Source organism: Solenopsis invicta, chromosome 15 (assembly GCF_016802725.1).
Source record: "Solenopsis invicta isolate M01_SB chromosome 15, UNIL_Sinv_3.0, whole genome shotgun sequence".
NCBI classification, from domain to species: Eukaryota; Metazoa; Arthropoda; class Insecta; order Hymenoptera; family Formicidae; genus Solenopsis; species Solenopsis invicta.
In genome coordinates, this window is record NC_052678.1 from 4,985,337 (window position 1) to 4,999,258 (window position 13,922).

General features: G+C 43.6%; 1 protein-coding gene across 2 annotated transcripts; it reads left to right on the forward strand.

Annotated features, from left to right (window-relative positions):
- The first annotated feature begins 8,029 nt into the window (after positions 1-8,029).
- LOC105201573 (chitin deacetylase 1) lies at positions 8,030-12,819 on the forward strand. 2 transcript variants are annotated; one of them, XM_011169623.3, is made up of 5 exons: positions 8,030-8,246; positions 9,600-9,998; positions 10,110-10,431; positions 10,710-11,015; positions 11,100-12,819. In XM_011169623.3, exons 1-5 carry the CDS (start codon positions 8,198-8,200, stop codon positions 11,626-11,628), a joined length of 1,605 nt encoding a protein of 534 aa, XP_011167925.1. In that variant the 5' UTR covers positions 8,030-8,197; the 3' UTR covers positions 11,629-12,819. The 2 variants fall into 2 exon arrangements, with proteins under 2 accessions (XP_011167925.1, XP_011167927.1); XM_011169625.3 differs by having other exon boundaries at positions 10,716-11,015.
- Positions 12,820-13,922: the final 1,103 nt, after the last annotated feature.

The following is a 13,922-nucleotide window of genomic DNA, read 5'->3' on the forward strand; positions in this document are numbered from 1 at the left end:
ACCGGCTCGAGTTCGACGCCGTTAAACGCAAAGGAAATCGTCGTTAATGCATCTTCGGCACGGTATAATATTTTTACACGTGGTAACGCTAAAAGAAAAAAGGTCAGATTTTTTCGACGGGGTTGCATAATATTTAAATTATCTCGCATGCGGACGCTCAATCGCGTAACGCGCGTCGCATTACGTGATCGATACGCGCCGTAATACTCCTCCGAGACCGATCTATATCCGGTAAATTAAGTACTAGCGAGGACGTGAGTAGTCCATTTAGTCTCGAGACGATGCGAAGATCGATAGCCAAGGTCTCGCGATCGAGAGAGATGAATATCTCGAGGATGCACTGCTTGCGACATTGTGCATCGCTTATCGTGACGTTCTATCGATCATCGGCAGATAAATTATAACGCTTTCAGTTGATTACATACAACTATCTATTTTATTTTCGATGGTGACGTAGATTGTGGATATATCTCGCGAGTCTCCGTTAATAATTTCATCCACGGCGATTTTATTATCTTTTACGATGTGCAAAATATATTATCATTTACGATTTAAACGCAAATGTCTTTTGTTCGAAAAAAAAGGAAGAAAAGTTCTTTTCTATTAGATCATCTCGGGTCTGAGTTTAAATAATTTAACCGGCGCGACGATCAATGAAGCCCTCGCGATGAATACTCAACAGGAAGAGAAATTGCGGCGTTTATGCGGTTTAAAGCGAGAACAGGATCAAGTGGAGTTTTGCGCTTAGTCGGCAAGATTTAGTGAGGCCATTCGGTCAACTGCACGAACTAAACGGCGCATTCTGCAAAATATGCATGTGAAATCCCTCCCATCCCGTGAAACGGAGCGCGGGCTCCTGAATATTCAGTAGCACATAATGCTCCATAATGCTCCTAAAGGACTTTCTATTTTCATCCGTCTCAAACACGGGAAATATAAATAGCTTCGCCTTGAAGACGCCGGGTTTCGAGGGACGAATTTCAAGGTGCCTCTAATTAAACCGACGCGTGTGAATTGAAAGGGGTAGAAAGGGGATGGGAAAGGAGATGTAAAGCGAGACGTATCGTAACATAATCTCTCGATTTCCCGTCGGTGATACTAACGCTACTGTATAACTCATTATCTCATATCTGTACGTTGCATACAGATATTGCTCGAACTTTCATGTTTTATGCAAGTGCTGACCACCGATCGATGAATACGGGGACGACATTATCAAACCGCATTGCGTTTATTTTATGGTATTATTGCGGTTTTGCTGTTCGCTGGCGTTCTGCGAGAAACTGGGATTTCATGAAGTCTCGTTGCATCGCACGAGACGTCACGCGTTTACCGCGGTCTGACATTTTCGTGTGCTCGCTTTGATTAATTCAGACTTGACAGTGCGTTGCGTGTCTACGTATCGTAACCGGTGTGCGTACGTAAGAACTAACGAATCAACTCCATGCGAGTCTCGAGAAATATAGCGGAAATCCATGCAACACATGTGCTGGATTTAATTATATAATTCAAGGTTGCCTACAAAAACCAGACAAGTCTAAAAAGTTAAATTTTCAGAAAACAAAGAAACTTCTCATCTTTAAACTGTTCATTGTATAAATATAATAATTTTTCTCCGGACATACAATAGGTTTAATAACAAAGCTTTAATTAATACTTTGAAGACCTATGCTATGACGCATTTCTTTCTTTTAGAAAATTCGTAAAATGATGCATTAGTTCTTATCGAAGAAAGACCTCTGAAATGGGAAGTCTGACTATAATCAAATTTAGTCAGTAATGAAAATAATGGAAAATCTATCTTTTAGCCAGACTTGTAATCATAGAGAAGTGCTACTCATAGAAAAGTGCTCTTAAAAATTATCCAAAAAAAGAAAATAATGAAAAATCTTTAGCCATGTACATTCTTAAGAAGAGTATGTGTGGTCGATGCTCACACATATTTAAAAGAGAAAAAGAAAAACACTCTGGACTTGTTTGGCTCTTGTTGGAATTTTATATTTACTTATTTTAAAATACTTTACATTTACCTTTTTCATAATATTCACAAAGATAAAAGATGAGGAAGCAAATACTAGTTAAAATATAAAACAATTTTAATAAAAACAAAGCTTCAAACTCTTTGATTAATATTTTAAAACCCCCCAAAAAATAAAGTGAAATATTTGTTCGGATTAACATTTTTATTTCATCTTCAATTATACGGTTTAAATGCATACACTGACAAACTACAATTTTATCAACTTCGGACTTAATTAATTCTCAAAATGGAAACGAAGTATTAATTATGGGTAGAACTTTGGCATACACACATGTTTGCATATTGCGACTGAAGAGGATTTTGTAAAGTCATTTTGTTTTTTAATAATACAAATGTATAAATTAATTTTAATTTTGGATTACTGAATTATTAAATTTTACATCCTTTCACTCGTTTATATGGGTCTATTGTAAATGACACGGTTTCTTTAAAATACGAACTAAGTTATAAATTTTATTTAATATAATTTTTTTACGCATTACCGATTATGCATTCTTTTAATTTGATAACAACGATTAGCTTTGATCATTAAAAGTTGGTGACCCAATATTATTATTCAATCGGCTGATCATCGCACAAATTGAATAATTTTCAAATTAGTATAAAGTCATTATCAATGATGCTCGAGAGAGAGAGAGAGAGAGAGAGAGAGAGAGAGAGAGAGAAAGCTTGATGATCGATCCGCGAGGGCAGCAGCTATTTGCAGCATGCTCAGATGATCACTCGCAATCATCTAATTAAATTTTTGCAAATACTAATTTTGTTGATGGATCTCATAAAAATTGTCTCATAAAAATTACATTAAATTGCTTTTTGAACCAAACGTTTTTAAATAAACATTTAATCATCGGAATGCGAGCAGAGACATCGATCGACGATCGAGGATCGATGGCACACAATACGCTGGATCAGCGAGAGATGGAGCCCGTGATAGAATCGAGCGATTCTGCGCGAGACGGCGTGCATGAAATACCGGTGGCGGTGATCGGCGACGCGCTTTGGCCGCGGGCAGAGAAAGCTCGCCGCCTCGAAGGCTTCGTCGAAGGCGCCCGACTGCTCCTTTTGCCGTCGACACGCCGCGTACTATTACTTCGTCTCTTCTTTCCTTTCACCGCCGTGGCATATGTCACGTCAGGGCCGCACCGATCCGTCCCGAAAGACTCACCTTTTTCGCGACGATTGGGGATCGATGAATCTCCAAGGAACCGACGGACCAACCGTTTCCATCCTCCCTTCAAGAGTGGTACTTTCGTGACGTAAATGTCTCTTGCGATCGGAGAATTTACGTTACCCGACGAATTTAAGATTCGTAGTAGCGTATCGAAATTTTCCCCGAGGAGTCCCGTGATCAGGCATAACCCATAGATCTCAGGATGGAAAACTACGCCGCAGACACAAATTATTATCCTAAATCACTTTATTTGCCGAGAACTAAATTATGTACATTCACCGCCTCGCCGCGTGTCCCAATGATTTCCTGATTTTTTACACTCGATGCCATTACCATTAACATTTCCTTTCATACCTTTTTTTTCTTTTCTTCCTTTAAAGCCGAGTTTGTCGATTCATCGATCATCGCGCCTCACTTCGCGGGGAACTAATTTTCACAGACCCACGACGATCACGCGGATTTTCCTCGAGGGCGTGCCGACGGCTGCATTCGTCGACGAGTGAATCCGGAGTCGGTGGATGACCTTATCGATAACGAGATCCCTCGAGGACCTCGAGTCGCTTTCTAAGCGCAGTCCGGCGGCGTGGAAGGGACGCGCCGTTCGGCGATCGCAATTACGTGAATCATCGCTGCACTCGACCGTCGACTCGAGAAAACGTAACCTGCCATTCGCTCGACGAACGGATGGGTGAATGCATCCGTCGCGTGCACTTCCTGCTCTCGCGATCGAGCGAGCGTACGCGGTCGGGACCTCGCGACTCCGAATCCCGTAGATCTCGATCGCGAGAAAGTCCATCGCAGGAGAAGGATCTTCCCGTCTCCGCGATGATTTTCTCGTCTCGGAATGAGTGGATTTGACGATACATGTGGTCGATCGCACCACGCCGGTCGATGAATTTTTCAGGAGAATGCATCGAGCGACGATAAGAATGCCGTTGAGTTCGCATAATTGAACGATAATGATAGCGCGTTTCGATACTTTCGCGCCGCTACTTAAGCAAGCTTAAGTGGCATTTTGCACGGTCGCTGATTTTATATCTGGCAAAGGGCAAATTCTTGGCGCGTGTGGATCCGCGATCGGCGACGATGCACCTGTTACCTGCGATCGCATTGAAAAGAAACGCGCTATTGTAAGATCGGCACGACGCGCGACGGAACGACGATAACAGCGTTATCGAATGGCAATTGCTGATTTTAATAGCGCAAGTTTTGTATTTATTACGATAGCCATGCATTAAATCGAGACATACTTTCTAGCAGTTTCGAGTTTACTGTTGAGTGAACATTGTGTCGACGATTGCGCCACGTGGAGAGGCGCGCAATGTCCGATTATGCTACTAGAAAATACCGAAGAGTCTTCGAGAGATGCTTTAGTTTCTTTTACGCTCGCGTGTACTGCTCATGAAAATCGCTAATGGAAATTTTAATCCGCGAATTTGTTCGAAAAGAAGCGTTAACAATAACAAAATGATAATTTAGGGGGAAAAAGGGTTCTCGCATTTGGACGCTTGCTAGCATCAGTTATTATTAAATTGATTTTCAATTTAATAACGTGATATTACTATTTCTTGTTCAACTTAAAACTGTATTTTAAGACCGAAAAGTCGTTCGGCGCGCAGTTTTGTGAAAACTGAAAAAGGTATATAAAATCATACAGTAGATATCAGCACTAAGATTTAACTATGACTGTTAAGGCTTTTTCGTTTATACTGGGTCCTTTCCATTTAGTGACACAAGTCGACACAAGCATCATTCTGTTCTTTATTCATATTCAATAAATAGCAAAGATAGAACGGTGCTTGTGTCGACTTGTGTCGCTAAATGGAAAGCACCCATTGTGTTTTCACGTATCGGTTAAAGTTCTCCTTATTTTACGTCTAATGACCGATAAAGAAAGAATGACAGAATAACGCTAATAGCGCGCTCTCCAAACGTTGCTTTAATACGATTTAAAATGAATAATGCTGTACACAGAGCTCTATTTAAAATAAAAAAAAAAAGAAATTGGTAAACTCATCAACCGTTGTGACACATTCGCGAATCACGTCGCGTGCACTATCGCACATTGCCGCCGTGGAATTCGCAATCGACAAAGGGATGCGCATTCTCGCGTGTGCATGGATCCACAATGCCTTTCTCGCCGAGTCATCGGCTCGCGTCGAAAAGCGATCCGCGCCGGAATCCACGGAGAGATTCGCGAGCACCGCTTGGCATTTATCTCGAGAGTCAGTCCGACGATGGCGCAATAAGCGCGTCCGTGCGGACCCGTCCAAAATGCCAAACGAGCCCTTGCCCTCTCTCTCTCTCTCTCTCTCTCTCTCTCTCTCTTTCTCTTGCATTGACATTTGAAAAAGAAGATCTGTCCGGACGACGCCCGCGGGTGATTATGGCGTTGAGAGACGGCGCCGCCGCCGCCGCCGCTTTCGAGAAACGATTGTGTGTCATGGTATTATGATATTTCGATCTATCGGTCTATCATTAACCGGCGCGCGCGCGCGGCGACCGGCACCCGGTTCGCAAATGAGACTACGCTCACAATCATTTCACTTTCGACCGCAGATCCCGGCGATAGCGGCGAAGACGACGACGATGATGATAGATCGGCGCGGTGCCACGCGGTGGTACATTTGCGTAAAATAATATTGCAAGAAAACGCGACGACAGCAGGGAGCGACGAACGAATATTTATTCGCTTCATTTCTCGATCGTTATGTAAAAATCTTAGGTCATCGTAGAAAGCTGCCGGCGCAATGCAGGTGAATTTTCGCGATCTGCCGATCGATATAAACAAATATTACGTAAAACTCTCGAACGTTAGTGATAACGTTAATAGTATCGTTCGCGCGACTTTCCAACAATTACGCTCGGGTACGCCCCATTTTCTACTCGGCGTTCGTAGTCGGCACGTCGATGCACGTAGTCAGATTTGCGACGTGCACGGGCTGCTCTACTGCAAGTTGCCGAAAGCGCGGATAAATCGCGCGACGCAGAGCTCGTCGTTGCAGAATTGCCCGATTACGAACTTAAATTGCTTAGAATCGTTGCAACATTTCGTCGATACGACATAAAGAGAATTTCAACGAGCGATCTAAGGATTCGCGCTTCCCTGTTGGACAAACGACCGGTTGCGGTTTAAAACCGATAAACCAAGAGAGACGTTTCAGGATCGTCAATTGAATCCACGAGAGGCAAGTGCCATCGTCATTTTTCCACGATGGCGTTTTAACGGCGACGACGCTGTCTCCGCAATCCCGGCATTCCGGTCGCATCTTCGAAACGCCTTGAGTTCGAACGTACCTTGATTTTACAATATTTTCATCGAAACGCTAAGCAATCGAAGGTCATTATTCTTTCGACCTTGACGAACTTACATCATCTGGCTACCTCTCCTCACTTTCTCGTTTTCTTCGTACACATAAACTTTTTAAAATGCCAACGATGATTTATATATACATACATACACACACACACACACACACACACACACACATATATATATATATATATATATATATATATATATATATATATATCCTTGTTTGGACGGAAAAGTTTCAGAAATATTCTCATCTCATTCGAAAATAGTGCACAAAATCAAAGCTCTACTTGCAATATTTGACTATAAAGCTGATTGCTTGTCCTTTTTCGCTGTAAAATTACTCCGATTCTAATTTAATTAACTTTAAAGTGTTTTAAAACATACATTGACACGCTCTCTACTGTTCCTAAGAAATATTCTACATAACGCTCGGTCGTTTTACGATTCTTATATCACTCGCCATAAATTTCCGTGTCGCTGTACCTACTTTATGTACTTTCAATTAACAGCAAAGGAGATAAAATCGACGAGAATAGCGAAACATGTACCGCGTTGCATGGAAATTTTATGTAAGAACGCATATATGAAGAACTTAGAGCCGAGAGATAAGTTGACGCAGATACTGCTCTTTAAGTTCCTAGGTCGAGGTCGTACGCTCGAAACCACCACCGGCACTAGATGAATTGCTGTACCTTGTACTTTCATATGGCCGGGAAATTATTGACCAATTACTCTTCCCTCCCTACAAACAAACGCGCGATTAATGACAGTCATAGATCAAAATATCTTCAAGGCGATATCTAGATTCATATAACTTTGCGGGATTGAATTTGCATCCAGCACGATGGTAAAGCCCATATCGTCGTTGATATAACTTCGCGCACCTTCTTAATACACTCTATTATTTTTGAAAATAATCACATTATTCGAACATCATTACATCAATCGTGAAATTACATTACTTTCGAGATGAGAAATAGATTTAAAAGTTAAATGTCAAAGTCTGCAATTATCGAGTCAGCAATTGTACGGCACCTGGAAAGATACGATAGCACTCGCGCCTTCCAGGTCCGCGTATGTCGATATGTCACGCTCAGGGTGTCTCGGAAAATGGAGGTGTCTGGGTAGTTTTGATACGTACGTTCCTGGATCAGCGATCTACGCGGGCGGCAATGCTCAAAGATGAGAAAGAGGGGACCCGATCGCGCACCGTCGTGGTGGTGGCAATATAAGGCCCGACCAGTGGCGGGCCTCAGCCAGTCCGTGAGCGGTACCTACACCTTCAAGGTCCGCGTCCTTGAAAGCGTTACTCGTCCTCGCCCGATCCGTGTGCCGTTACACGAAGAGGATCACCGCTGGGCGTCTCGCGGTCGAGATCTAGCCTGGGTCTCCTTCGTGAGAATTGAAGCTCAGCTTCAGCACTTGACCCCCTTCTGCGCTCTACCGTGCGGCCGGAAGTGGTGAACGGGTACGTTGCTACGTCGCCACCCCACCCCGATCAGTTCTCTTTCATCCCTTCCTGAGTAACGGTAACGTTTCGAACGTTAGTTGAACGGGAGTGATTGAGGGGTAAAGAGTTGGGTAGTACTCTGAAAGCAGTTCGTGGCAAGACGACGACGTGGTCGAGAAGAAAAAGTTGCACTCCCCGCCGAGGGTCAGGACCAGCATGAGGTCCTCGCTAGCGCTGCTCCTGGTAGCAGCTTTCGTCCTTGCCGGTGAGTAACAGATTTCTCTATTCAACTCTTTCACTATCGCCGATATCGTTCCGTGTTGATCGGTATATGCGACTATCGTATCGCGTAGTGGGGCAACATGGGAGAGTTCTCCAGACTACCGATCGCAATTTGTGTAAAAATTTTTATAGAGACTCAGAAATAGCGCGATACAAGTCAAATTTTTCCGCCAGTTAAATACGCTAGTTATTTTCCATTTTATATTTAGTCTTCTTTCTCATAAATCATACGAGAATTACTATGAATCGCAAACTTGCCGGAAATAATTCGTATAATACGATACATCACGTAAGCGACCTACGTTCTCTAAAGCGCCGATAAGAATCTCAAATAAGATTATAGATACAGTACCGTACAGTAATTAAATTATGAAAGATACATGCATATATGTATCTTTAAAGGAGAAATCGAGAATAAATATCTAAAAAATCTTGATCAATTGCATAGATTATAATATACGAGGCTTAATCGAACGAGAAATATCTCGGGTCGCACAGGTGGACACGTGAGATCGCGCAGAGCCATTCAAGATGGCGAAAGTGCCACTGCAATCTGGCGCTTGACATTTTCTTATAATCTATTCCTAGTAGTTTCCATCCTAATCCTTCCACATCTGAGATCGCTTTTTTTCGATATCGCAGATAAGCAACGCTAGTGGCGACAGGGAATAATTTAATATAATCGAACTGATCATCGGGACAACAGGTTGCATAAGAGATTAGAGCGTGAAAGCTTCTCGGTCCGGTCGGTCCCGGATGGGTGACGTCACTGCCGTGCCCCGAGCCTCTGAAAATGGCGCGGGTGGGGGCACAACTTTCCCTGTTTGTTGCTCCGACACGAAGTCGTCTCGCGAGCCCGGGGGACCAACGGGACCGAGAATTCTGACAGACTATTTCTTTAAATCTCAAAGACATTCTGAATAATATCTCAAACTTGATGATTCAAATATTAAATAAATAATATTCTTAAATTTGCAAGATCGCGCTAGGTAAAATTTCGTCTTATTTTCCCATTATATTTATCTTCTTTTTGTACAGAAATGCACGAAAGAACCAGAGTCTTTTTAGCAAACCAATAAATATTATAAATATTATAAAATAAATACTATTATTTAATTATTTATACGTAGTTGTGTTGTTATAATTGTGATAGATAGAAAAACTACAAGTAGTTTCTATAATTTGCCTTTCTTTAACTACAAATTCATTCATTAATTCTATTGTATTACAATTAACGAGCAAATGTTTCTTAAATCTAAAATGTTACTGAATTATAATTAATCGCAAACAAGATAAAGTGCTTATCACGTCGCAAACTATGCCGCTTTTTTTCCAGAGGGCTCGATTCGAGTTAAGCGGCAGGAGGAGAAGAAAGAAGAAAGCTTCGAGAACGAGATTTGCAAAGACAAGGATGCGGGCGAGTGGTTCAGATTGGTCGCGGGCGAGGGTGACAATTGCCGCGACGTTATCCAGTGCACGAGTTCCGGCCTGCAGGCAATAAGATGCCCGGCCGGCTTGTACTTTGATATCGACAAGCAGACTTGCGACTGGAAGGACTCGGTTAACAATTGCAAGCTGAAGAACAAAGAGAGGAAGGCCAAGCCCCTGCTTTACACCGAAGAGCCGCTCTGCCAAGACGGTTATCTCGCGTGCGGTGACGGATCCTGTATCGAGAGGGGTCTCTTCTGTAACGGAGAGAAAGACTGCACTGACGGTTCCGACGAGAATATTTGCGGTAAGTCAATGTCAAACGAAATTAGCGGCGTTTTTTGTTTTCTATTGAAAAAAAACTCTTAAAAAAGAGATATTATAACTCAGAACGATTGCGATCTTTTCAACGTTTCAGACATGGACAATGATCCTAACAGAGCTCCGCCATGCGACCCCGCCGTGTGTACCCTGCCCGACTGCTTCTGCTCGGAGGACGGTACCACGATACCCGGTGATCTTCCGGGCAAGGATGTTCCTCAAATGGTCACGATCACCTTCGATGACGCTATTAACAACAATAACATTGGCCTTTACAAAGAAATCTTCAACAGCAAGCGCAAAAATCCGAACGGCTGTGACATCAAGGCGACCTTCTTCGTGTCGCACAAGTACACCAACTACTCAGCGGTTCAGGAAATGCACAGGAAAGGCCACGAGATCGCCGTCCATTCTATCTCGTAAGAATTGACTTCTTCTAATAACGCTGTCATTTCTTTCATTTACATGCCATTTAGAAAATTCCGCCCCGATTTGACATTCTTCGCAAAGTCATCACAGAGGGACCCGTTCTTGCGCAAGGTCTCGCGACAGCAGATTCATAAGTTCGTAAATTGGAAAACAGGTTCACGAGTACACCTGTTCGTACGATGCGTCATGTCATGTCGCTCATGACCATAGTCATAATTGTTAAAATTTAGAACACGGTCACTACACAATGTTTACATGACAACTTTGGGGCAAGGCATAACGACGACGAGCGCTTCTGGTCGGACGCCACCGTCGACGACTGGGCCAAGGAGATGGCTGGCATGAGGATCATCGCCGAGAAATACGCGAATTTGACGGATAACAGCGTGGTCGGCGTCAGGGCACCGTATCTGCGGGTTGGCGGTAACAATCAGTTCACCATGATGGAGGAGCAAGCCTTCCTATACGATTCCACCATCACCGCGGCCTTGAACAATCCTCCGTTGTGGCCGTACACCATGTACTTCAGGATGCCGCATCGCTGCCACGGAAATCTTCAGCATTGTCCTACTAGGTAAACGTCAATCTTAATCGTAAAGAGTTCTTGGTTGATTCGAGAAAACAGTTGTTTTAAATACGGTCGAATAAATGTTCGCAGATCGCACGCTGTGTGGGAGATGGTGATGAATGAGCTAGATCGACGCGAGGATCCCCAGAACGACGAATATCTGCCTGGTTGCGCCATGGTAGATTCGTGCAGCAATATCTTGACCGGCGATCAGTTTTATAACTTCCTCAATCACAACTTTGATCGTCACTACGAGCAAAATCGCGCGCCTCTTGGACTCTACTTCCACGCCGCATGGCTGAAGAACAACCCCGAGTTCCTAGACGCTTTCTTGTACTGGATCGACGAGATCCTGCAAAGCCACAATGACGTATACTTCGTGACGATGACTCAGGTAATCCAATGGATCCAAAATCCGCGCACCATCACCGAATCAAAGAACTTCGAGCCCTGGCGGGAGAAGTGTTCGGTGGAGGGACCTCCGGCATGTTGGGTGCCTCATACCTGCAAACTGACTTCGAAGGAGGTACCTGGCGAGACCATTAACCTCCAGACTTGCGTGCGCTGTCCCAACAATTATCCTTGGGTGAACGACCCGACCGGTGACGGCTTCTTCTAAACTGCCGAGCGCGATTCTCCTTCTCGTCTAAGTCAAATTCCTCCTTTCTCCTTTTTCCTTAGTCCTGCCGATCCTTTCCTCCCTGTATCTCAATCTAACGTCGGTCGAAAGGCGCGTCGCGAGTCTTCGCGGTTCAACTACGACGCCGGAAATCGCCGACCAACGCGTCAGCCGAGTATCCTCGAGATTTTCGAGAGCAATGGCGATTACGGCGACGAGGCACATGGAAGAAACGAGGAGAAAGATCATCGTTAGTCCGTTAGACTCCGCTCTTAGTTGCCAATATTTTTCGCTATTTTTATCGTTGAGAACAACATATCTGTGATGATTAGTTCTGTTCAGTTGGAATAACACGGGGTCTAATGGACTGAAGATGAATAGAGTAAAATGAAGCTCTCTACTCGCTTCGCATTCACAGATGTCCCTTTAATAATGACGGTCGCCTTCGTCTTTAGACGAAATTTGCACCCGAAATTCGCACTCTAATCTGCAAAGGAAAATCCCTGTATTTTTTTTTCGCGCGTGCCTCGTTATCAGCTGGTGATTAAAGCTAACGTTCATCATGCAATCGCCAGCGATCTGTGATAGACTCCCAAAGGTAAAGTCCTTCACAAAGTCCTCGAGGCGGCAACGACGGCCGCGTTGACCAATTATCACGACGATGACGAGAGCCGCGCGCATTTCACTCAAAACCGGCAGAAGCAAAAAGCAAAATATCGCGCCCCACCCGATCCCACGAGGAGAAATCGCGGATCCTTCGATGGCGGCGGTTTGGCGATCCGCGAATGGGATTCCATATGTAATATAATCGTACCCTCTCGCCCTCTCCCCTCCGCTCTATCGCATATCTGATTCCCTGACGAAAGCCACGACCGATATCGTTCTATCGGCGAATACGCGCTTTCTTCCCGTCGAACTTCCCCCCTCTGTCCTCAGAAATAATCCTCGAACACCGCCAAATCAATTGTTCCCCGATTCGAGGTGTGCCCTTATTTTTTTTAAGGGTCTGCCGATTAATATAAATATAAAAATATATGTATAAATTTATAAATTTATGTATATATAAATTTATAAATATATATATGTGAAAATTAAATAATGTGTATGTATATTTGTAAAACTAAGTGATACTACCAACGTAGCGTTCTCGACGAACCTTTGAATAAAAGATTCTGAGAAATCACACACGAACAGGTACGTTTCATTCTTTCTTTTCCCCCCTGACACTCGCTCGCCGCGCGTTATCCATTACGATCATTCGTAATGAGTTGGAAAGTGGGGCACGCTTAGACCCCGCAAACTTGACCGCCATTCAGCAGGAGGAAAGAAGGGGAATTAATATTTCTAAGATGAATATTTCTAAGATGTGAGGAGCAGCGAACAAACGCGCGCGGGACGACGGAGGACGGAGAGATTCATCCGTTCATTAATTTTCTCATTACTTGCGTCGCTGGTGCAGATCCGTGCTGCAGCGCACGGATTTTAAAGCGCGTCCGTTCTGAGTTAATTGGAATTAATATGATTCGTTAAAATTACGCGATAAAGACGCGTTAACGAGGAAAACTTCCTCTACCGTGTACGAGCGCCGAAAGAAAATCTCGTTTTCGAATCGCAAAAATGCCTTCCTCGTAAAGAAGCATCCTGCATCTCTTTTTCCCGGTCAACCTGCATCCGCGGCAAAGGATCGTCAGAAGTCTTAAGGCCGCTGCAATCGAAAGACATGTGAGCCACCGCGAGATACGAGAGCATATTCCAATTTATGCGCCACGACAGAAGGGGGGGGGGCTCATTCCGGTTTCGTAATTGCTCTGAAAATCTCGCTCGCTTGTTTCGACTCGACTGTCGCGGCCTTGATCTAAATTCGATTCACTGTGCAACCGATATCGATGACGTGACAAATTAAGGACGACCTGATCCTCCCACGATCCTCGAGAGAACCGAAAGTGAAAGTCCAAGAAAGCACTCTCACTTTCCAGAGTGACGATTATTTGAGGGCTTAATTATTGAGAAGCTCTATCGATTTACCAATTTACGCTTGTCTAATTTAATACACAAAGTATATTACTAAATTTTTTAAATAAACATAATATATGTGTACGCTATGGATGTGTATTATACTTATGCTAGCTTCGTTGTCCATGATTAAAAAGCCTGCTGATTAATTACAGTGAAGTGGATGAAAGTTCGAAGGATTTTCGTCGGTAATTAGAGGCGCGGCAAATAATTATACATCCCAAACAAGAATATGTAATTATTTATAACAACGTTGCACCCCGAGCTTCCAACGTAAAATG

Bases quoted from the DNA above. Each gene is read 5' to 3' on its own strand.
- LOC105201573 (XM_011169623.3), top strand. From the start codon at position 8,198: ATGAGGTCCTCGCTAGCGCTGCTCCTGGTAGCAGCTTTCGTCCTTGCC. The intron at 10,432-10,709 runs GTAAGAATTGAC...TGACAACTTTGG, and splicing joins ATCGCCGTCCATTCTATCTC to GGCAAGGCATAACGACGACG. The intron at 11,016-11,099 runs GTAAACGTCAAT...AAATGTTCGCAG, and splicing joins CTTCAGCATTGTCCTACTAG to ATCGCACGCTGTGTGGGAGA.